Source organism: Neoarius graeffei, chromosome 12, assembly GCF_027579695.1.
Source record: "Neoarius graeffei isolate fNeoGra1 chromosome 12, fNeoGra1.pri, whole genome shotgun sequence".
NCBI lineage: Eukaryota > Metazoa > Chordata > Actinopteri > Siluriformes > Ariidae > Neoarius > Neoarius graeffei.
In genome coordinates this window covers 75,307,978-75,332,721 of record NC_083580.1, presented here as the reverse complement: position 1 = coordinate 75,332,721, position 24,744 = coordinate 75,307,978, and the positions used below count along the sequence as shown (strand labels likewise).

Genomic DNA, 24,744 nt, shown 5'->3' with positions numbered 1-24,744 from the left:
TCTCATCTCATCTCATTATCTCTAGCCGCTTTATCCTTCTACAGGGTCGCAGGCAAGCTGGAGCCTATCCCAGCTGACTACGGGCGAAAGGCGGGGTACACCCTGGACAAGTCGCCAGGTCATCACAGGGCTGACACATAGACACAGACAACCATTCACACTCACATTCACACCTACGCTCAATTTAGAGTCACCAGTTAACCTAACCTGCATGTCTTTGGACTGTGGGGGAAACTGGAGCACCCGGAGGAAACCCACGCGGACACGGGGAGAACATGTAAACTCCACACAGAAAGGCCCTCGCCGGCCCCGGGGCTCGAACCCAGGACCTTCTTGCTGTGAGGTGACAGCGCTAACCACTACACCACCGTGCCGCCCTGCCAGGAAGATGATGGATAAATTTCCATTTGACAATGAAGTGTTGGTCAATCTTGCAGTGTTAGATCCATCTGAAAAGGATGACCTGGACTATAGTGGTGTTGTCAATTTAACTTCCTCATTTGGCTTTTACCTGGCCCTGGAGCAGTTGAAGGAGGAGTGGGAGGACTTTCAGCTTATGCCAGATGATGTTATGCCATGCAGGGCAAATAATGGCAAAAAAGTACAGGTAGTCGTCGACTTATGACTGCGTTTGGTTACGACTGACCGGTCGTAAACCCATCTGGTCATAAGTCGGCCTATGTTAAATGAATGTAAGTATATTGTGATGTGTAATGATATTGTAATAATCTTAAAGTCTTGTTTTATCAACATTTTCTTATTTCATTACCTTGGCTCATTATTTGATTTAAGTCAAACACTGCATACTACACTGCGTACAGTACAATTCATTTAATATGTACAAAACAAAAAATATGAAATACAGGTGTGAAAAATAGAAAACACTTTAGTTTGAAACATACCAAAATACAAATGTAAAACATAGCAAAATACAAAACTTGGTGACCGCTGGCATCACTGGTGCTTGGCTGTGGGTCGTCTACATCATCATCAGCTGTTGCAGCGCTCAGGCTGGCGGGAGGATTTGCTCGTTTCATAAACCAGGAGCTGGGGCGGAAACTGTATGACGGAGTTATTTTTTTCTACAAATAGTTTTCCAGTATCCTCGTTATTTTTAAATTGTACTTTCACTTTCCTTTTTGTACTTTCCACTTTTTTGCTTTCCTTTTCCATTTTTTTCCTCCCTTTTTGTCAGAAGAATGCCAAGACTGGAAGGTTTCTTTTTTCTCCTCCTGCGTAAAGACCACAAGCAGAGGCCATCCACATTGGATCTGCTTTAATATCAACAGATCTTTGATTAAGGTACGTAAATCTTTTCATCATGGCACACCTTCAGCCTGTTCAGTGTGCTGAGTGCAGGATGTTTAGTCATTCTTCCTCCGTCGCTAGTGATGGCTTTATTTATGATAAGTGCAGATTAGTTAGCTCTCTGATGGAGAAGACTGCAGTTCTAGAAGTGTGTATCCAGGCTTTAGAGAAGGCCAGTGAGAATGAGAACAGTGTAGTTTCTGTAGGGGAAAGTCTGGATGCCCTAGGTGGAGTTAGTAATCCAACTCCGGCATTAGAGTCCTTACTATGGGTGACAACTCGGCGTGCTAAGCGTAGAGCCAAAGCTACCGCTGAGGCTCACCCATGGGAGCACTACTCCTCTCTGCGTCACGTGTCGAACAGGTTTGCCCTCCTTAGTGATGCACCGGCTGAGAAACCTGAAAGAGCTCTGGTTATAGGGGACTCTATCATATGGCATGTGAAATTAGCTCAGCCTTTAGGGGCAGCAGCAGCTTTGGTCAGGTGTATACCGGGAGCCAGGGTGCCATACATAACAGGTAATCTTAGGTTCTTAGAAAAGCACAGGTTCTCAAAGATAGTTATCCATGCAGGAGCTAATGATATACGCCTTTGTCAGTCTGAGGTTACTAAGAGTAACTTTGTAGAGGTGTTTAAATTAACGAAGGTGATGTCCGATGCTGTAGTATGCTCTGGCTCCATCCCAATGCAGCATGGCGATGTAGCTTACAGCAGGTTATGGTCGCTGATCTGCTGGTTGTCCAGGTGGTGCTCTGAAAACAGTGTGGGTTTTATAGATAATTGGGCTAATTTTGAGGGCATTGCTGGCCTGTTAGGGCGGGACGGTATCCATCCCACTGGGGAAGGTGCTGCTCTCATTTCCTGCAGCATAAGCCATAGTCTCAGAACAGGCCTAGTTAATTTCTGACAATCCAGAGCCAAGGCCAGGGAGCAGACGAACAGGCTAAACCGACTGTCTGCTAGCTGCACAGAGTCGTCACTCAGGGTCCACTACATCGAGACTGTGTCTGTTCCCCGAGCTAAACAAAAAAGTAAAAATACTCAGAGTTTGTTCCAGTAACCTAATCAATATAAAATTAGATCATACTGACTGTACAGCCACTGCCAGCACCTTTGATCTAAAGGTGGGGCTATTAAATATTAGATCTATTACATCTAAAGTGCTAATGGTTAATGAACTTATTACTGATCAGGAGTTTAATGTATTGTGTTTAACAGAAACATGGATTAAATCAAATGAATATATAGCATTAAATGAAGCTAGTCCTCCTGGATACAGTTACATACACCAGCCTCATCTAACTGGCAGAGGAGGAGGCATCGCGGTTATTTATAATAATTATCTAGGTGTAACACAAACCTGGTTATAAGTCAAGTCAACTTTATTGTCAAATATGCCATACATGCTCGACATACAGCACAGATGAAATTTCAGTACTCTCGACAAAACATTCACGTGTGTGTGTGTGTGTATATATATATATATATATATCTATATATATATATATATATATATATAAAAATTGGAGCAAAAGGACATAAATAAACAGTCAAGGGCACTTGAGGTATAGACCCCTTTCACATGACATCACCGCGCCGCGAGATTTTGTTAGGCGCCATATTGGAAGACCAAGTACATGCACTCACAATATAAAACAAAGCACGAGCGAGAGTAAAGTGACACGATGGATGATAATTCGGATTATGTGAGTACATTACCAGTTGCAGAAAGGCACGGTATGTGGAGAAACTGGCTGTGATTGATGGGTTTGACCCATATGATAAGACTCAGAAAAAATTATGTGAATCCAAGCACACAGTTTAACGCAAAAGTTCGTTTATATCCCAACCTTGTCAGCTGTCAGATTTATGTTAATGGACCCGGTAAGCTGGTAAATAATATATTTTTTTTCTTTACCAAATTCTAACAGAAAACGAGAGCGCCCGAAAGGGAAAACTGAGCCGAGCCGCCTCATGGCTGTAATGCAAATTGCTTTCCTCCAAAGTTATACAGTATTATGAGCTTTAAATTGCATAAATAAAACCATTTGGTGAAACTTTGAAGAAGAGATTGTACTGGTTTAAAGTTTTTACCTAACGTTTTCATGTCGACTCCAATTAATACACTAGTAGAATCGATGACTAGTTTAGTAGGCCAAAACTTTTTTCAATTTTTGACTGTACCAGCCTGAAAAAAACTTGCGACAGTCAAATGGGAAAAAAGCAAGCTGGTCATGTTGTACTGGACTAATCTATGACTGAGTATAGTAAGTGATACTAGTACTGATACAATAAAACAGACGACTGTAATCTGGTAGGCAGCACGGTTTATATTATTTCTCCGTGTCAGATACATAAGGAGGACCGGACACCAATTCTGCCATCTGTTTGCTACCCAGACATTGTAAACTATTTGTTGTTTACACCCAGTGCCTACACTGCTGATGACTTGAAAGCCTACAAAGGGCTACAGGCTTACAATTATGTTGTTAGTGGCTTGGTTCGTGATATTACAGCTGTTATTAAGAATAACCTACACATAGTTATTATTATTAAATTGTAGAAGTCTGGGAGGCTTGCTCCTCATACAGTTATCAACTTGAGGCCAATTTAGCATGTTTTAAATCTGAATTTCTTGCATTTGCTTACCTCAAAGTGTCCGCCGATCATGCACAGACTTATCCATTATATCCACAGTTTTTTGCCAAGTCTCACACAGGTTTCTTTCAAGTCTACTGTTGGGCCAATAAATCATAAATAAAACAGCTCAGATTTGTTTGTTTAAGTCGTTTGCCACTCCACTTTATTCTCGTGGGTTCACATACCGCTGCCGTTATCACGAGTTTGTTGGTCTTCCAAAATGGCGCAGGGTCTGTTTACTTCCGGTTTCGGGTGACATCAGTGAAAGGGGTCTATAGCAGGTAAACATGAAACAAGCAGTATAAACAAGAAACTAATAGCTGTTAAGGCAGGGGTGAGCAATTATTTTTTTCATGGGGCCACATTCACCCCAAAACACAATAAAGACATCACAATATTGTCTTTCTACTCCAGATATCAAGCACCAAGTCCACCAAGCACTCTTTCACAAATTCCCCCTCTGAGAATGGCTTACTGTTTTTAGCTATTTTGTGGGAAAGCACAAAGCTGGTCTTGGTTGCTGCATCCCTGGATGTGTGACACTTGGTAAAAAAGCCTTGCTGCTTTTCTAGCTTAGCCAGCAAAGCTTCCAATGTCCGCGCTATTTCAGCATCAGTCAAGTTTTGGTATTTCTCAGCGTGCTTCGTCTGGTAATGCCGACTCAAATTGTAGTCTTTGAACACGGCAATCTGCTCTCCGCAAACTAAACACGTGGCTTTATCTCTGACTTCAGTAAATAAATACTTAGCAGTCCATGTTTTGTTGAAAGCCCTGCATTCGGCATCTACCTTTCTTCTTTTTGCGGACATTTTGGGGGCTAAAGTCTTCTTGTGATCTGCTCCCAACAACGTCGATTTGGTGTAGGTATCAGATCTACAGATCGGCTCGGGCTCCGGCGCCTGCTGGTGATGTCACACTATGTGATTGGCTGGACCGTTTGAAGGATGACGTACGGTACAAGTTTGTGGTTGGTCTGGACAAATTACGGAAGTAGTTATCGCGGGATTAGGTTTCGTGGGATTTCATGTCATATTCATGTCACGCGCATTGTGTTTTTGTTGAACACAACTTCAAAATAAAAGCAATGCACATTCAGTCCATGCATGAGGTAAAATTAGAAAATACGTTTATTTTGTAATTTCTAATTAACCTTATGCAGGCCGGTCAGAATGAACCAAAGGGCCACATGTGGCCCGCGGGCCGTAAAATGCCCAGGTCTGTGTTAAGGTGAGGTAGTGCGGAATAGTGCAAATGAGCGAGGTAAAGTGAAATGTGCAGTCCCTGAGTTCAGTGTGCGAATGAATGTTGAGAGTATGTGTGTGTGTGTGTGTGTGTGTGTGTGTGTGTGTGTGTGTGTGTGTGTGTGTGTGTTGGGGGGGTACTGCGAGGGTGGCATGATGTCAGATGCTGAAGGGGGGGCAGGGGGGTGTATGGGCAGAATCTGTGGCAGGGCGCAGAGGGGGGAGGAGGGGCAGAACAGGGAGAAAGTTGAGCCTCCTGACCACCTGGTGAAAGAAACTGTCCTTGAGACTGCTGGTTTTGGCCCGGAGACTCCGCAGTCTCTGCCCCAACGGCAGCAGGCTGAAGAGGCTGTGAGATGGGTGGGTGGGGTCACCTGCAATCCTGATGGCTTTGCGGGTGAGGCGGGAGTTATAGATATCCATAAGAGAAGGGAGACACCAGTGATCCTCTCAGCTGCTCTCATGATGCGCTGCATAGTCTTGCAGCAGGACACGGTGCAGGCGCCGTACCACACGGTGATGCAGCTGGTCAGGATGTTCTTGATGGTGCCCCTGTAGAATATGTGGATGATGGAGGCCGGGGCTCTTGCTCTCCTCAGTTTGCGGAGGAAGTACAGATGCTGTTGGGCTTTTTTGGCCAGTGATGCGGTGCTGTTGCTCCAGGACAGGTCTTCAGAGATGTGCACACCCAGAAACTTGGTGCTGCTCACCCTCTCCACTGCAGCACTGTCAATAGTTAGTGGAGCATGCTGGGTGTGTGCTCTTCTGAAGTCCACAACAATCTCCTTCGTCTTCTCCACATTCAGGCGGAGATTGTTGTCCTTGCATCACATGGCCAAGTGGCTTACCTCACTCCTGTAGATTGTCTCATCGCCATTGTTGATGAGACCCACCACAGTTGTGTTGTCCGCAAACTTAATGAAGAGATTGGAGCTGGATGTTGGTGTGCAGTCATGGGTCAGCAGAGTGAAGAGGAGGGGCCTCAGCACACATCCTTGGGGAGCCCCCGTGTTCAATGTGATGGTGCTGGAGGAGTTGCTGCCGACCCGTACAGCCTGTGGTCTCCCCATCAGGAAGTCCAGCAGCCAGTTGCACAGGGAGGTGTTGAGTCCCAGCTGGTCCAGTTTTACTAACTGGCATTCGTGGCACGCCGTACACCACTTACGGACGTCGCCGCGAATCCCCGGCCAATAGAATCGGGCCATTATCCGGGCGAGTGTCTTATCCTGCCCGAGGTGTCCAGCCATGGGATTAAAGTGAGCCGCCTGGAATACCAATACCCGGCGGCTCTTTGGAATTAACAATTGGGTGACTCCCTCTTTCGTCTGAGTGTCCTGCGTCACTCGGTATAACCTATCCTTCAAAATGGAAAAATAGGGGAAGGACGGGGTGGCGTTCGGCTGGAGCGTTTGACCATCGATTACTCTCACTTGGTCAAACGCTTGTCGCAGAGTCTCGTCTCGCGATTGTTCCAGTGGAAAATCCACGAGAGATTCCCCAATAGAAAGAGGAGGGGCCGGCGGCTCCTCACTCTGTCGCGGAGATGACGTAGACGGCTCTGCGACCGCAGCTCCAGCCAAAGCGACACCGGGACCTTCCCCTGTCAACCGGCAGGACCCACTCTTTACTAGGCGTGCCATTAAACCCCGAAATCCCGGCCAATCAGTCCCCAAGATCAAAGAGTGGGTAAGGCGAGGATTAACCGCCGCCTTCACTATCGATTTTTCCCCTCTGAAATGTATGTGGACCGACACCAATGGGTAGCTGTGAATATCCCCGTGCACACACAACACCTTCACCCTTTGTGCTTCCCCCAATACCTTGTCTTGAATCAGGCTTTGGCGAATTGAGGTCTGATTGCAACCTGAATCCACCAACGCCTGATATGTAGCCCCTTGTACACTCCGGCCCGATCGAGGGCAGCTTCTGGCGCGTCGGGGATCCGCACCACCGCCCCCACCTCCATCGCTGCACACTGTTGCTGCAGGTGGCCCGGTTCCCTGCAGCGCCAGCAAACCGGCCCGGGCCTTCCCTCTGCAGCTGTGTTCTGGGGCTCACTCACCTGAGGGGGGGGAGAGACAGACACAGAAGGGAGAAACGGGAGGGCACCACGGGTGCGGCAGGCCGGCTGGGGTGGAGCCGGCCCCCGCCTCCGTGGTGGGGGAATGGGGCGAGGACGGGACACGGGAGGAGGGGGGGAGAAAGAGAGAGAGAAGAGGAGAGAGATGATGTTGTCCGCTGTCCTGCTGCCAGAACAGCCGCCAGATGATCCTCCGCCAGTCCTACGGCCTGATCCAGCGACGCCGGGCGGTGGCACTGGACCCACTCCGCGGTTCCGTCTGGTAAGCGGGCGATGAACTGTTCCAGCGCCACCTGGTCGATGATTCCCTCGGCGTCGCGATCTTCAGCCCTCAGCCACCGCCAGCAGGCATCCCGGAGCTGCTGGCCGAACGCGAACGGGCTGCCGACTTCCTCCATCCGCAGCACGCGGAAGCACTGGCGCTGCTGCTCCGGCATGCGCCCCACGCGCTGGAGGACGGCCCGGCGAAGGTCGGCGTAGGCCAGCCGGCGGTCGGCGGGGAGCTGTAGTGCGGCCAGCTGCGCCTCTCCCGTCAGGAGGGGGAGGAGGCGCGCCGTATGCTGCTCCATCGGCCAACCCGAGGCTTCGGCGACCTGCTCGAACAAGGTGATGAAAGCCTCGGGGTCGTCCTGCGGGCCCATCTTGGTCAAGGTGAGGGGAGACGGGCCTGCGGCCGGGGCGCTGGTGGACCCCGCCGACGCGATGAGACGCCGGAACGCCTCTCGATCTTCCTGCTGGGCCAGCACCAGGGCTTCGAAGCGGCGCTCCTGCTCCTTTCGGAGCGTGACGAGTGCCTGGTGCTGGCTCTGCTGAGCCGTGGCGAGGGCATGGACCAAGTCCGCGAATGGGGAGGATTCCACAGGGCTGCAGGACTGGTGCTCCACCTTCCCGGGTTCCGGCACCACTGTAGCGCCGATAATGTGTGGGTGGAGCACAGAGGATGGCAGGACAACGTTTGCAGGTAGAGAAGGCTTATTTATTTTTCCAACTTTTCAGTCGAAGCAGCGTAAGCACACGCACACCCATACACACACACTCTGCCTCCAATCCCAGGTCGCGCTCCTTCTGCTCTCTCTCAGCCTCCTTAAATAGGGAGCGGTTTACTGGGAAAACACACACAAAACACAGGTTAATTACCGTCAGGTGTAGCGATTCTGCCACTCACCTTCCCTGGCTCCACCCTCCTGTCACAGACCGGCGCTTGACCACGCCCCCGCTGCCACAGTCACCTACCCTTTTAATTTCCGCATGGTAGTGAAACGTGATGTCATCGGCAGGTTCCCCTTCTTGTGTACCACGTGTCGGTCTATTTTTAGACCAGGAAACTCCCAAAGTGAGAGTCATTTCTCCTCGTATATGGGGGCCAAAAAAATTGCGAAAAATTGAGTTAATCTTTCAGTTAGCTAGATTTATTGGTGTTAGCTAGATTTATTGGTATTATTTTTATCGCGTTCTATCCGCCATTGCTGATATGTGCCACGTCACACGTCACGTGGTACACAAGAAGGGGAACCTGCTGATGACATCACGCGCGGAAATTAAAAGGGTAGGTGACTTTGGTCGCAAAATTAATATCCTTGTCGTTGTCAAAAAATTATGTTTGATCTATCATTTTGAAGCTAAAAGATTTCTCTATCTAGTGATACCATTTATATATGTTGTCAAAATATATTGTATTTTATGCCAAAGAATACATCCAATGGTGGAATGGCACTTTAAGGCAATCTTAATCATTTCATAATTTTTGGCCTCTCTGCTGAAGAGTTGCCCTTTTCTCCGCACACAATAACCGAAAGTGGAATTATTCATCGCTAAAGAAGGTTAACAGGGAAGAAATTTGATTCCAGATCCAATAAAAAACTCTCGATTTGAACAGATTTGCTGCTGTGGTATCTGAATTTGTCTCAGTTATGGCTCGCCAGGTGATGCAGAGGAGGTTTCAAAGCAGAACGTCCAATCTGTCAAACCAACGCTGCTCTGGACAAGACCGTGATACAGAGGTGGAACTGCAAATAAATAAATACAATTGTATTTATATATATATATATATATATATATATATATATATATATATATATATATATAGTGTGTGTGTGTGTGTATATATATATACACACAATTTCAAGGCCATTTTATGAAAGGCAGCACTCTGTGCCAGACGTAGTTCTCTGCTGTGGGTTTTTTTTGGGGTCTTTTTTTTTTTAATTGAAATTAAGTTAAAGATGATTTGTTTATTATTATTGTAATGGTGTGCTGTGATAATGCCGAGATCCTCGTTTGTGCTCCACAGTGTCCGCATATAGTCATAGTAAGTTAAGCCAGCAGTTCTAGTCATTTATTTATGATGCAGTTGTTATAAATTACCCTTGGTGCTTTATTAAAGCATGCAGAGTCAACAAACACTGGACACATGAGCGGCTTCATCGAACACAGCACACCTATAAATGCTGAATTATATGCAGTCAGGAATATAAGTGCTGAATCGTAGCAGGAAGCGTAAATGTTTAATCCCAGCGAACGCTGACTCCTTTCCAGGTTGCTGATCTACGGTCAGTACTGCAGTCACATGGAGCACGCTCAGAAGACGCTGGATGACCTGATTGTGACGTGGGAGGAGGTGAAGTGTAAAGTAGAGGTAAATTCGCTCACCTTGCCGTGTCCTCTTTCTACACCGATCGAACTCATTAGCGTTATCAGCTCACCGAGGCGACACACAAAGATCTTACCTGTAAATCAGTGGTGCTGATCAAGTGCACAAGCAGCATGTTGATGTCATCTTGTCCTCATCAGCTTCAGAGACGTGTTATTATAACATTAGAGTGATGAGTCTGATCGCTGGAACTGATCCAGGTTCATGTGCTGTCTGAATTTTTTTTTTTTTGCCTCATTATTCTCAGGATTAACTGATGAAGGTAAACATGGTAGCTAATGAGAGATACTCACTCACCGCCCGAATCTGGAGTCATTCAGGACGTGATGTGATTTGAAAATGAAATTGCACACAGTCTCCTCCACGTCTACTTTTAAGAACGAATCCAGATGCTTTTTGCAGCACCTCCAAGTTCTTTGTTTGCAGTCACGTGACATTTTGCCTCCTGGTTCACTTTGGGTTTCCAATCAAAGATGGTGTCCAAAACAAGTACACATCCGTCGTCGTCTTGGGGAAAACATTCTACGTCTGATTAGATATAGGAAAGGAATCATGACACTGCTTCACTTTTGTATTTTTCTGAACTTGCCTTGTAGTGGAGAAAGTTCTGGAAAACGAGTGTGTTTCAGTTACGTATTCAAAAGGTTGTCTCTAAAAACAGAATGCAGTGACTTGTTAAAAGCGCTTTACCCAGCTGAAACACACTTACATTTCTTGATTTAACCTCCTAGGGCTTAGCGGTCACATGCGTGGACAGCACTTTATGGAAATTCGGAACAAGAATCCACATATGTGGACATACTTTTTCTCTAAAAGTACATCTTATCAAAAGATGATGCTTAGTTTTTATTCTAATCAGGTTCTAATAAGCCCAAATAGCAAAGAGAAATAAAAAATGCATGTAAAAAAACAGCTTGGGCCTTAGGAGGTTAAAGCTAGACTGCCTTTCAGATTTTTCAACTGTACGGTAGGTCATAAAAAGAATTTTCCCCGACACCCAGTTGTTTTTGTTTAGTGGACCGAAAGCTACTGAATTTGAATCACAGACTTTCAATTTTATTATTATTTTTTAAATAGAACCATTAATGAATTTATCTCCACGTGGCCCTAAATTCTCCACTATTTTTTCCTGCTTCACCATGACCCAATACAAGATACGACGTCATGCATCACATCACGTGGTGGGCTTTCCCCGTTCGCGCAAGGCATTGTGGGATACAAATTTGAAACCGGAGAGAAAAATGGAGGACGCGAGTGTGCAAATGAAACGTGAAAGACCGACTATAGTAACAGAAAGAAAGCGAGAAGAAAAGGCGTTATGTTATATATGAAAGAAAGGAAACGCAGGACCAAATTAATAAATATCGGCGCTCAGTGAGCACCTCGGTGTGATCAGCTGTTCGTTTAGCGACAGAATGATGGAACTGTCAGTGCACGCTCAAAGGTAAACCTGTAGATGGCAGAAACGCGACACTGGATGCCAGCTGCCGTAAAACGCACACACACACACGGACTTCTTCTGTCTGCTTGACTACACGAAGCAAGCGATTTCATGCACATTATTTGTTTTAATCCCCTCAAATTAAATAACTTCCCAGCCACAGAACAGAATGGCCTGATATTTTGTAAGATATTACAGAAATAAACATACATCACAATGGCCAAATTTCAGACAGAACTAAATTTCACCGATTTTGTGAAATCGAAAGGCCGCCTAGCTTTAATGAGTCGGTCACTGAAAGAAATTGTTGTCTAAAGGGTTATAAGGTTTATGACGTTAATCTAAGGTGCTGGACTGTACGATCCTGAGCCTCCACACAACACGACACCACTCCCTTTTAGTGCTGCTAACTAGTTTCCTTCATTCAGGAAACACGGACTAGATTACTGCGGAGTGTTTCATAGATGCATCCCGAGATAAAGGCCGGATCAGAGGATATGAAGTGGCCATTAGGTCTGGGCAGCATTACAGGTGGCTCGTGTAGAGGAAATGAAACTGTTGATGTATGTGTATACAGTAGTTAACAAATACAGAGAGAGGGTTTGGTAATTGAGCAGATGTTTACGCTGCTGTAAAGAGTCAGTTCAGTGAGATGTTAATCGTTAGGCAAAAATCCTTACTGCCATAGCTGCAAAATTATATAACTCCTTCATGCTAAATCGTATACAACATGAAATAGAAAAAAATATTACACAAAAACCAAAATGGCTTGAGGAAAAGCAGATCAACCGTTGGCCAGATTTTCACTGTCAGAAGAATCATAGAAGGTTTTAGAGCAAAAAATCTTCCGGCTGTATTAGTTTTTGTAGATTTCACCAAAGCCTTCGACTCCATCCATTGAGGCAAAATGGAGAAAATACTAAGAGCATATGGTATTCCATTTGAAACTGTTGCAGCCATCATAATACTCTATAAGAATACAAAATCACTTGTAAGATTACCAGATGGGGATACCGATTTCTTCAACATACAAGCTGGCATACTACAAGGAGACATCTTAGCTCCTTTCCTTTTCATCATCATCTTAGATTATGTATTAAGAACATCTTTAGACAAACACAATAGCTTGAACACTCACTAGAAGACAATCACGCAGATTTCCAGCAAAAACACTTACTGATGTAGATTATGCTGACGATTTAGCCCTCATGGCAGGTGTCATGGCCAATGCTACCATGCTCTTACACCAACTAGAAACCGCCACCCAAGATGTTGGTCTATACAGTTAGGTCCATATATATTTGGACACTGACACAAATTTTCTTTTTTTACCTGTTTACTGAAACATATTCAAGTTATAGTTATATAATGGACATGGACATAAAGTCCAGACTTTCACCTTTCATTTGAGGGTATCCACATTAAAATTGGATGAAGGGTTTAGGAGTTTCAGCTCCTTAACATGTGCCACCCTGTTTTTAAAGGGACCAAAAGTAATTGGACAATTGACTCAAAGGCTATTTCATGGGCAGGTGTGGGCAATTCCTTCGTTATGTCATTCTCAATTAAGCAGATAAAAGGCCTGGAGTTGATTTGAGGTGTGGTGCTTGCATTTGAAAGATTTTGCTGTGAAGAAAACATGCGGTCAAAGGAGCTCTCCATGCAGGTGAAACAAGCCATCCTTAAGCTGCGAAAACAGAAAAAACCCATCCGAGAAATTGCTACAATACTAGGAGTGGCAAAATCTACAGTTTGGTACATCCTGAGAAAGAAAGAGAACACTGGTGAACTCATCAATGCAAAAAGACCTGGATGCCCAGAGAAGACAACAGTGGTGGATGATCGCAGAATAATTTCCATGGTGAAGAGAAACCCCTTCACAACAGCCAACCAAGTGAACAACACTCTCCAGGAAGTAGGTGTATCAATATCCAAATCTACCATAAAGAGAAGACTGCATGAAAGTAAATACAGAGGGTTCACTGCACGGTGCAAGCCACTCATAAGCCTCAAGAATAAAAAGGCTAGATTGGACTTTGCTAAAAAACATCTAAAAAAGCCAGCACAGTTCTGGAAGAACATTCTTTGGACAGATGAAACCAAGCTCAACCTCTACCAGAATGATGGAAAGAAAAAAGTATGGCAAAGGCGTGGTACAGCTCATGATCCAAAGCATACCACATCATCTGTAAAACATGGCGGAGGCAGTGTGATGGCTTGGGCATGCATGGCTGCCAGTGGCACTGGGTCACTAGTGTTTATTGATGTGACACAGGACAGAAGCAGCCGGATGAATTCTGAGGTATTCAGAGACATACTGTGCGCTCAAATCCAGCCAAATGCAGCCAAACTGATTGGTCGGCATTTCATAATACAGATGGGCAGTGACCCAAAACATAAAGCCAAAGCAACCCAGGAGTTTATTAAAGCAAAGAAGTGGAATATTCTTGAATGGCCAAGTCAGTCACCTGATCTCAACCCAATTGAGCATGCATTTCACTTGTTAAAGACTAAACTTCAGACAGAAAGGCCCACAAACAAACAGCAACTGAAAACCGCTGCAGTAAAGGCGTGGCAGAGTATTAAAAAGGAGGAAACACAGCGTCTGGTGATGTCCATGAGTTCAAGACTTCAGGCAGTCATTACCAACAAAGGGTTTTCAACCAAGTATTAGAAATGAACATTTTATTTACAATTATTTAATTTGTCCAATTACTTTTGAGCCCCTGAAATGAAGGGATTGTGTTTAAAAAATGCTTTAGTTCCTCACATTTTTATGCAATCATTTTGTTCAACCCACTGAATTAAAGCTGAAAGTCTGAACTTCAACTACCGTATTTTTCAGACTATAAGTCGCACTTTTTTTCATGGTTCGGCTGGCCATGCGACTTATACTCCGGTGCGACGTATATATGTTTGTTTTTTTTTCACCGCGGAATAACTGGAGCTGATGCTGAGTCTGACGACAGCCACGCAGAAGAAGAGGAAACGGCGCTTCATCTGCCGCTGGAGGCAGAGTTGTTCAGAAGTGACACCGAGGATGAGGAATTCAATGGATTTGCTGATTTGGAGTGAAATCATCAGCTTGATAAACTTGATTGACCTGTGTTTTATTATTAATGACAGGCCTATAGTTATTTAAATAAGTTATGTAGTGATTTTAGGCAGTGCTTAATTTGTGAAGTGGGAGGTCCCGGAACGCAGGAGGTGGGTGGGTCCGGCGACTCAAAAAAAAAAAGGCGGGGGATGGTTTACTATAACTTTACGCACATGCGCTTATTGTGTGTGTAAAATAATAATAATAATAATAATAATAATAATAATAATATCAGACATTATGATCTTAGAAAACGCTTTACTGACAAACAGTTACAGACAGTAATATGTCGTGATATTATATTATAAAATATTAATTTTTATTAGTCTATATATTAAATTATATATTACATTTATCTTCTAAAATAACAGACTGTACTCATCACAACCGGTTTATTTCACCATTGGAGATCAGATCACACAAGACATGAGTTAAATGACTCATTTTAAGGATTTAAGTAGGGGATTTAAAAGCGTTTTTTTTTTTTTTTTTTTTCACTAGACGGTTGTTTTTACTACCGTACCTGTCTTTGGAGATGATATACCTATAGCCTACTTGACCTCTGATTTGATGAAATAAAATTCGACAAAAATGAAGAATGACACTCCTCGATGATGACTACAGCTTTAATAACACAGATGAAAGAGCCATGGGGCGATAATAAGCCCTACCGGTAAAAATATTCTAAAAGCAAACTGATTAATGCATCAGTAATAGGCTACTAATATTAGTTATAATAATAATAATAATAATAATAATATAGGCTAATAGTAATAACGATAGTGATAGTATTAAAGATAGTAGTAGATATTTAAAATAATCAGACTAGGCTACTTACAGGGCAAAGGGCGCGTTATCACTGCTCAGCTGTTCGTTTATTAAATAAACAATGCAGTCGCGCAATAACCACGCGCCGCTTATCAGATACAATCACAGATTCTATGGATAGAATAACCCTTCAAAAAAGTGCGACTTATAGTCCGGTGCGACGTATATATGTTTTTTTCGTCTTCATAATGCATTTTTTGGCTGATGCGACTTAAACTCCGGAGCGACGTATAGTCCGGAAAATACGGTACATCTGAATTGTTTTGTTCAAAATTCATCGTGGTAATGTACAGAACCAAAATTAGAAAAATGTTCTCTCTGTCCAAATATTTATGGACCTAACTGTATGTCAAGTCAAGCCAAGTTTATTTTTATAGCGCTTTTAAAAATAGACATTGTTGCAAAGCATCTTTACAGAATTTTAATGACTTTAACATGAGCTAATTTTATCCCTAATCTATCCCCAATGAGCAAGCCTGTGGCGATGGTGGCAAGGAAAAACTCCCTCAGACGACATGAGGAAGAAACCTTGAGAGGAACCAGACTCAAAAGGGAACCCATCCTCATTTGGGTGATAACAGACAACGTGATTATAACAGTTTTAACATGAAATCTGTTTTGTTGAAGTTATAACTCTTCATTGATGGAGACTTGAGTGCAAAACTGTTCATGACAAATGCAGTCCTCAAGTTAGCAAGTCAACTGTAGTCCTCAGGCATAAAAGCATTACTGTAAGTGTCCAGAGCGTCTTCCAAGTGTGACTTTCAACTGTCCATATGGGGCCGTCCTCTACAGGAGTGATGAGATGAAACTCCAACCAGACATAGGGCGTCAGGATGGATCAGGCAGGTCCGAGGAGCAGAAGAGGTCAGCATCTCGATCTTAGGATTGACATGTAACTCAGAGGCACAGGTTGTTAGGTATGCCCAGTGTCACCGGATGAGTAGGAACAGTATACATTTTGCGATGAGTGCAAGCAGGGACTCCAGCAAAACTAACTATGACAGTGTAACTAAAAGGGGAGAGCCAGAAGGTAACACAGGCATGAGGGAGCCCCGGGACATAAAGCAGCAGCCACTACACCATCAACAAACTCGAGTGAGCAAGTGAGTGGAGGACTGACAGCATCCATACATCCCTGTTTACCAAAACACTCTCTGCCTGAGGACCCTCCAGATCTACTCTTTTACCTCATAAACACTATTAACAAAAGGCTTGACTAAACAGATATGTTTTCAGCCTAGACTTAAACCCTGAGACTGTCAATGCCTCAAAAATGAAATACATGTGTTTCAATCAACAAGGCTTAATGCAAACGCTAGCAGGTGAATCCATTGAACACGTCAAATCTTTCTTTTACCTTGGCAGTGAAACAGAATCCAGTAAAAAAGATCTCAGCATTTGTATGGCTAAAGCCTGGACTGCCATCAACAAAATGAATACTGTGTGGAAATCCAATCTTCTTCTAAAACATAGCTTCTTCAGAGCAACCGTTGAATCTGTATTGATGTACGGCGCCACAACCTGGACTCTAAGAAAATCACTTGAGTCAAAGCTCGATGGTACATACAGTACATACGCATGCTGCGAGCCATATTAAACTTCTCATGGCATGACCACCCCACCAAAGCGCAGCTATATGGAGATTTACCCCCAATATCAGAGACTCTGAGAGAGCGCAGATTGCGGTTCACTGGGCATTGCTTCAGAGCTAAACAAGAACTTGTGAGTGAATTGCTTCTTTGGACCCCCCAACATGGCCATTTTCATGTGGGTTGTCCCGCGACAAGGTATATTGATCGACTCTGTTCAGACACTGGGTGCCAACCAACCCACCAATCTCCCAGCAATGATGATGGATCGTAATGAACTGGTTAAGTTTATCTGAGTTCGCTCAACCAATGATGATGATGAGGCAAAAATCTGATGGAAAAATCCAGGCTGTAACTGAACTTCCAAGGAGTGTGATTCATGGTTAATTAAACAGTAGAGGAATGCATCGGTTAGATACAGTAAATTATTTTCGATATAATAGTAAAAAAAACCAGGATGTTTTAGACAGAAATCCTTTATTCAGCTGTTTATTTGGCAACTGATGTGCTTCATGCAAATGATTAACACCCAGGTGCAAAGTGACAGGTTTATACATCACTGCAGAAGGTTGTAATTTCTCCTGCAAGAGATTCATCAAGTGTGAAAACAAGAGACAACTGACTGGTCATTTTGTTCAGTAATGTAACGTCAAAATGGAGGATTTCTCACAGGAAAATTACATCACATTAATGTCTAACAGTGAGCAAAGCTAGTGGCTGCTCGGGCAGGAAACAACAAAAAAAAACAAAAACAAAACTTGTCAATGCTTTCAGATCCTGTTCCTCTGGTATCTTCATGTTCAATGTGGCATCTTTATAACATCTAAATGTTACTCCCTGGATAGTTACTCACTCTCTCTCTCTCTCTCTCTCTCTCTCTCTCTCTCTCTTCATTCTCTCTTCCTCAGAATTGCACAGTTGTATTTGACTGCATTCCTGCCTGCAGTTCCTGTAAGTCATCTCATTTATCATTAATTCTGAATTATTTCTCATCTCATCTTGTCTCATTATCTCTAGCCGCTTTATCCTGTTCTACAGGGTCGCAGGCAAGCTGGAGCCTATCCCAGCTGACTACGGGCGAAAGGCGGGGTACACTCTGGACAAGTCGCCAGTTCATCACAGTCTGAATTATTTATATTTCACAAATAATTAAACAACCAAACAGCAAAAATTTAGCTACATAAATGTAAGAAATTGTATGAAATTTACATATACACTCCGAGGCGCCATTTTGAATCCTCATTCAAGGCTGTAATGCAAATTGCTCCCTCTTCAGTATACAAGTGCACTTCCATGGCAGGGAAAAACACTACATTTCGCCGCCTATGTATACAATCATCGGCCACTTTAATAGGAACTTGTTCTTGATTCTAAGACTCCTGTTCTTTGCAGGAGTGGAACCCAATATGTTCTTCTGTTTTCTTTTGCATGCTGAGATGCTTTTCTGCTCACCATGGTTGTAAAGAGTGATTATATGAGTTACTATATCCTTCTTGGCAAAAAAGCTCGAACCACCTCAAATCTGTCTATTTTCCCCGAGGTCTCTTATCAACAAGGCTTTTGTTTCCACCCACAGAACTGACGCCCACTCAGTGTTTTTTGTTTTTTTGCACCATTCTGTGTAACAGTCTAGAGACTGTTGTGTGTGAAAACAGAAAGAAAGAAAGTGAATAGTGTATTATGCAAGTGTTGTAAAACAAACAATGAAAAGAGAAAAGAGTGGAATATAAAAACAAAGTTGTTGCAATATAACAGAAAGAAAGAAAGAAAGAAAGAAAGAAAAAGAAAGAAAGAAAGAAAGAAAGAAATGACAAGGAAAGAAGGAGGAAGTAATGACAAAGAAAGAAAGAAATCAGTTTATTATGCAAGTGTTGTAAAACCAACAATGAAAAGAAAAGAAGAAAAAAGTGGAATATAAAAACAATGTTGTTGCAATATAACAAATAAAGCTAAAAGAAAGAAAGAAAGAAAGTAATCAGTTTATTATATCAAGTGTTTTAAAACAACCAATGAAAAGAAAAGAAAAGTGGAATATAAAATAGAAAGTTGTTGCAGTGTAACAAACAAACCTAAAGAAAGAAAGAAAGAAAGAAAGAAAGAAAGAAAGAAAGAAAGAAAGATCAACTCTACTCTTGAATTCGACCAATCAGAACCATTCTGTGTAAACTCTAGAGACTGTTGTGTGTGAAAACCCCAGGAAGGAGATCAGCAGTTTCTGAAACTATATCCTTCCTGGCAAAACAGTTCTAACCACCTCAAATCTGTCCATTTTCCTCTGATCTCTCTTATCAACTAGGTGTTTGTTTTCATCCACAGAACCGTCGCTCACTCAACTCAAAGTTTTTTGTTATTTTCTATCTTTTACCGTTCCGGATCTATAGGGTACGGTAACCAGACGTCCTGGTTTGTAAGAGCTAGTGCAAATCACTGTGACTGTAATCACAGTCTCTATCTAGTTATTTTTATTTTTTGCAAATTCGATAAATAAAAACTTTATACCAAATGTCAGACAAAAACATTTCCGCTTAGAACGTAAACAAACCAGCGAAATAATAATAATAATAATAATAATAATAATAATAATAATTCTTCAAAAATAAAAAAAGATATGTTCTTACCATCAAATACTTTTATTCCATATTTTGTTGCTTTTTTGTACTTTTTAGGGCTTTGTTTTCAAGTAGAGTTTTTATTTCATCCTCAGTTAGTTCAGCAACACGCTTCGCCATTTTGTTTTTTTCTACTCTTGGTATATAAGCTGATATCCTAGTAGTAGAGTAGCCAATAAGAGCACGTGATTGCTCATATCCAGTGAATGTGGATAGAATAATGCTGATTATTCACTTCAATGATTTGAGAATGTAAAACATCATCAAATATGATCATGAATGCTAGGTGGTTAGTTTGTTAAGAACAAAACATGCTTTCTTGGAGGCGTCCAAGATTTTTTCGCCATTTTGTAGCTTGAAGTTCAGACGTCTCACATCCAAGCGATGAATTCAGTTTTATAGCAGCTGCTTCTGATGACAGCAGACTAACACATGCGTATCCTGAGTATCTACGTTCAAATGATTTTCTTTCCAATGCAATGGCGATTGATGATTACAGATTGTTAGGAATGTATTATTGCTTGTGAGCAGAATCATTTCTTATCCCTCTCTCACTCTTTTTCATTTCCTCAGGCCTTTTTCCTGCACCAACTACAGGTTACTTATCTTCAGAACCAGGTACAGAGCCTCCTTTAGCTTTGTGTGTGTGTGTGTATGAATGAATGATAATCAGTCCGTCATGTTGTTGTATTTCAGGGGATTATTTTGCCTCAGATGTACACAGCAGTTGTATCCAATGTATTAAACTTAGCCTTCAACTACATCCTCATTTCCTGGATGGGTCTCGGAGTGATGTAAGTGTATCTTGAACTAAACTGCTCATTCTCTGCCTCTGTGACGTACAGTCCTGTGCAAAAGTCTTATGCACATGTAAAGAAATGCTGTTGACCAAAAAATGACTTAAAAATAATGAAATGAAATTTTTCAATATTAAAAAAATACTATAAACAGTAAGCAGTAAGCTATAATAAATGAAACAAAGTCAATATTTGGTGTGAGAACAATTTTGCTTTGCTTTAAAAAAAAAATAGTAGTCTGAGGTCCAGTGAGTGCAGTTTTATAAAGAAATGAGCTGTAGGTTTTACTGAGCATCTTGCAGAACCAGCCACAGTTCTTCTGGACACTTTGACTGTCACACTCGCGTCTTCATTTTGCACCAAAACCCAGTAGCCTTCATTATGTTTTCTTTTTTAATCTGAAAAGTGCTCTCTTATGGAATATACTGCTCAGAAATATTACAACCCTTTTTTCTGTAACATTTAATTTTGTGCTGGAAAAAAATACGAACGTTTGGAACTCTAAAATGTTTTTGTACTGACTCGATAATCTATAGCAAAGTTTGTATGGAAAAAAATAGGGGGGCTATGACTTTTGCACAGTACTGTATATTATGGTAAAACTCTGCGTAGTCGTAATTTACTGTATGTGACATCTTTGTTTCTTTGTGCCTAATATGTCGTACATCTTGTGTTCTCGAATTAAGGAGTTTTAGCACTATTACAGGGGATTGTCCTCGGTTCTACAAAATCAGTCTTGGGCTTCATCTTTACCAGTGATAAGTAAGTCTGATTTGTCATTTAAGAAACACAACAGCATTGGACGATTCTCATACACTCTCATTCTCACAATGCTGTTCTCCTGCTTTTGTTCTCCAGAGCCATTGCTAAGATTGTGTCCGAAAATTTGACCGTCTATACTTTCTTACAGTTTGTCGATGGCCTTGTGGTGAGTTTTCATTTGCATGTGTAACTTCAAAATGAACAAGATCAACAGTGAGCTACTGCTCACTTACGTATCCCCTGCACTCACTTATATCAGAATGCAAGCAATCGAAGGAACAGGACACTTATTATGAATGTTGACGTCAACAAATAATTAACCTTGAGACGAGTCAGTAAAGAGCAGTGTCTCTCCCCAGGGATTTCAAACAGCATCCTGGTCAACTGTCATTTTGAAATAGCATTTTGCTTCTTGAAACAGCGTCAAAATCCACGCTATGTTTCGTAAATACATTCAGTTGGTAAACAGGAAAATGGTATACACGGTATAGAACCCCAAGCTGAAGCTCGGTATCAAATATCAAGCAGTTGTGATTTGTAGTTGCTGAGAAAAGTGTCATGAAAATTTTGTAAATCCACGTGTGGCAGCGGGGGCGTGGTCAAGTGCCGGTCTGTGACAGGAGGGTGGAGCCAGGGAAGGTGAGTGGCAGAATCGCTACACCTGACTGTAATTAACGTGTTTGTGTGTGTTCCCAGTAACCGCTCCCTATTTAAGGAGGCAGAGAGAGAGGAGAGGGAGCGCAACCCGGGACCAGACGAAGAGTGTGTGTGTGTGTATATGGGATTACGTCGACTGAAAAGTTGTGAAAATAAAAGAGCCTTATCTGCCTCAAAGCATTGTCCTGCCGTCCTCTGTGCTCCACCCACACTCGATACGCACTACAGTGGTGCTGAAACCCGGGATTAAGGTGGAGCACCAACGCAGCAGCCCCATGGAATCCTCCCCGTTCGCGGACTCGGTCCACGCCCTCGCCACGGCTCAGCAGAGCCAGCACCAGGCACTTGTCACGCTCCAAAAGGAGCAGGAGCGCCGCTTCGAAGCCCTGGTGCTGGCCCAGCAGGAAGATCGAGAAGCGTTCCGGCGTCTCCTCGCGTCGGCGGGGTCCACCAGCGCCCCGGCCGCGGGCCCGTCTCCCCTCACCTTGACCAAGATGGGCCCGCAGGACGACCCCGAGGCTTTCATCACATTGTTCGAGCAGGTCGCCGAAGCCTCGGGGTGGCCGATGGAGCAGCGCGCGGCGTGCCTCCTCCCCCTCCTGACGGGAGAGGAGCAGCTGGCCGCACTACAGCTCCCCGCCGACCGCAGGCTGGCCTACGCCGACCTTCGCCGGGCTGTCCTCCAGCGCGTGGGGCGCACGCCAGAGCAGCAGCGCCAGCGCTTCCGCGCGCTGCGGATGGAGGAAGTCGGCAGCCTGTTCGCGTTTGGCCAGCAGCTCCGGGACGCCTGCTGGCGGTGGCTGAGGGCCGAAGATCGTGACGCCGAGGGAATCATCGACCAGGTGGCGCTGTAACAGTTCATCACCCGCTTACCAGCTGGAACCCTGGAGTGGGCCCAGTGCCACTGCCCGGCGTCACTGGATCAGGCCGTGGGACTGGCGGAGGATCATCTGGCGGCAGGACAGCGGACGACATCATCTTCTCTCTCCTCTTCTCTCTCTCTTTCTCCCCCCTCCTACCGTGTCCCGTCCTCGCCCCATTCCCCCACCGCGGAGGAGGGGGCCGGCTCCACCCCAGCCAGCCTGCCGCACCCGTGGTGCCCTCCCATTTCTCCCTTCTGTGTCTGTCTCTCCCCCCCCTCAGGTGAGTGAGCCCCAGAACACAGCTGCAGAGGGAAGGCCCAGGCCGGTTTGCTGGCGCTGCGGGGAACCGGGCCACCTGCAGCAACAGTGTGCAGCGATGGAGGTGGGGGCGGTGGTGCGGATCCCCGACGTGCCAGAGGCTGCCCTCGATCGGGCCAGAGCGTATCGCATACCGGTAAGTGTACAAGGGGCTACATATCAGGCGTTGGTGGATTCGGGTTGCAATCAGACCTCGATCCGCCAAAGCCTGGTGCAAGACGAGGCATTGGGGGGAGCACAAGGGGTGAAGGTGTTGTGTGTGTGCACGGGGATATTCACAGCTACCCGTTGGTGTCGGTCCACATACATTTCAGAGGGGAAAAATCGATAGTGAAGGCAGCGGTTAATCCTCGCCTTACCCACTCTTTGATCTGGGGGACTGATTGGCCGGGATTTCGGGGTTTAATGGCATGCCTAGTAAAGAGTGGGTCCTGCCGGTTAACAGGGGAAGGTCCCGGTGTTGCTTTGGCTGGAGCTGCGGTCGCAGAGCCGTCTACGTCATCTCCGCGACAGAGTGAGGAGCCACCGGCCCCTCCTCTTTCTATTGGGGAATCCCTCGCGGATTTCCCACTGGAACAATCGCGAGACGAGACTCTGCGACACGCGTTTGACCAAGTGAGAGTAATCGATGGTCAGACGCTCCAGCCGAACGCCACCCCGTCCTTCCCCATTTTTCCATTTTGAAGGATAGGTTATACCGAGTGACGCAGGACACTCAGACGAAAGAGCGAGTCACCCAATTGTTAATTCCAAAGAGCCGCCGGGAATTGGTATTTCAGGCGGCTCACTTTAATCCCATGGCTGGACACCTCGGGCAGGATAAGACACTTGCCCGGATAATGGCCCGATTCTATTGGCCGGGGATTCGCGGCGACGTCCGTAAGTGGTGTACGGCGTGCCGCGAATGCCAGTTAGTAAATCCAGCGGCCATTCCAAAAGCGCCCTTGCGCCCCCTACCATTAATCGGGACCCCATTCAAAAGAATTGGGATGGATCTCGTCGGGCCATTAGATCGGTCAACACGAGGGTACCGCTTTATATTGGTTCTGGTGGACTATGCAACACGATACCCGGAAGCGGTGCCTCTTCGCAATATCTCAGCACGCAGTATTGCGGAGGCCCTCTTCCACGTCATCTCCCGGGTTGGAATCCCGAAAGAGATTCTGACTGACCAAGGCACCTCGTTTATGTCACGAACACTGAGCGAACTGTATGGGCTACTGGGTATTAAGCCGATCCGCACCAGCGTTTATCACCCACAGACGGATGGTTTAGTTGAACGGTTCAATCGCACCCTCAAGAATATTATCAAAAAATTCGTAAGTGAGGACGCACATAACTGGGATAAGTGGCTCGAACCCTTGTTGTTTGCAGTGCAAGAGGTCCCCCAAGCCTCCACGGGGTTCTCCCCGTTTGAATTATTATATGGGCGTAAGCCGCACGGCATCTTAGATGTACTGCGGGAAAATTGGGAGGAGGGACCTTCACAGAGCAAAAACGAAATTCAGTACGTTATGGATCTGCGTGCAAAACTCCACACGCTCACCCACCTAACTCAGGAGAATTTGCGGCAGGCCCAGGAATGGCAAGCCCGCCTGTACAACAAGGGCACGCGCCTTAGAGAGTTCACTCCGGGAGATAAGGTACTCGTCCTGTTGCCTACGTCGAGCTCCAAATTAATCGCCAAGTGGCAAGGACCCTTTGAGGTCACACGGCGAGTCGGGGACGTCGACTATGAGGTTAGGCGAACGGACAGGGAGGGGGCACTACAGATCTACCACCTCAATCTGCTGAAACTCTGGAACGAGGAGGTCCCCGTGGCGTTGGTGTCGGTAGTTCCGGAGAAGGCGGAGCTGGGGCC

The 24,744-nt window shown here is 44.7% G+C and overlaps 1 protein-coding gene across 1 annotated transcript in view; it reads left to right on the top strand.

The window, feature by feature from the left end:
• The window catches only part of LOC132894816 (uncharacterized), a 53,005-nt gene that overhangs the window by 5,997 nt on the left and 22,264 nt on the right, over positions 1-24,744 (top strand). The window contains exons 3-6 of the mRNA XM_060934929.1: positions 20,060-20,104; positions 20,183-20,267; positions 20,970-21,045; positions 21,142-21,211. Of these exons, the coding sequence (XP_060790912.1) occupies positions 20,060-20,104; positions 20,183-20,267; positions 20,970-21,045; positions 21,142-21,211 (276 nt within the window). The remainder of the gene's footprint in view (positions 1-20,059; positions 20,105-20,182; positions 20,268-20,969; positions 21,046-21,141; positions 21,212-24,744) is intronic.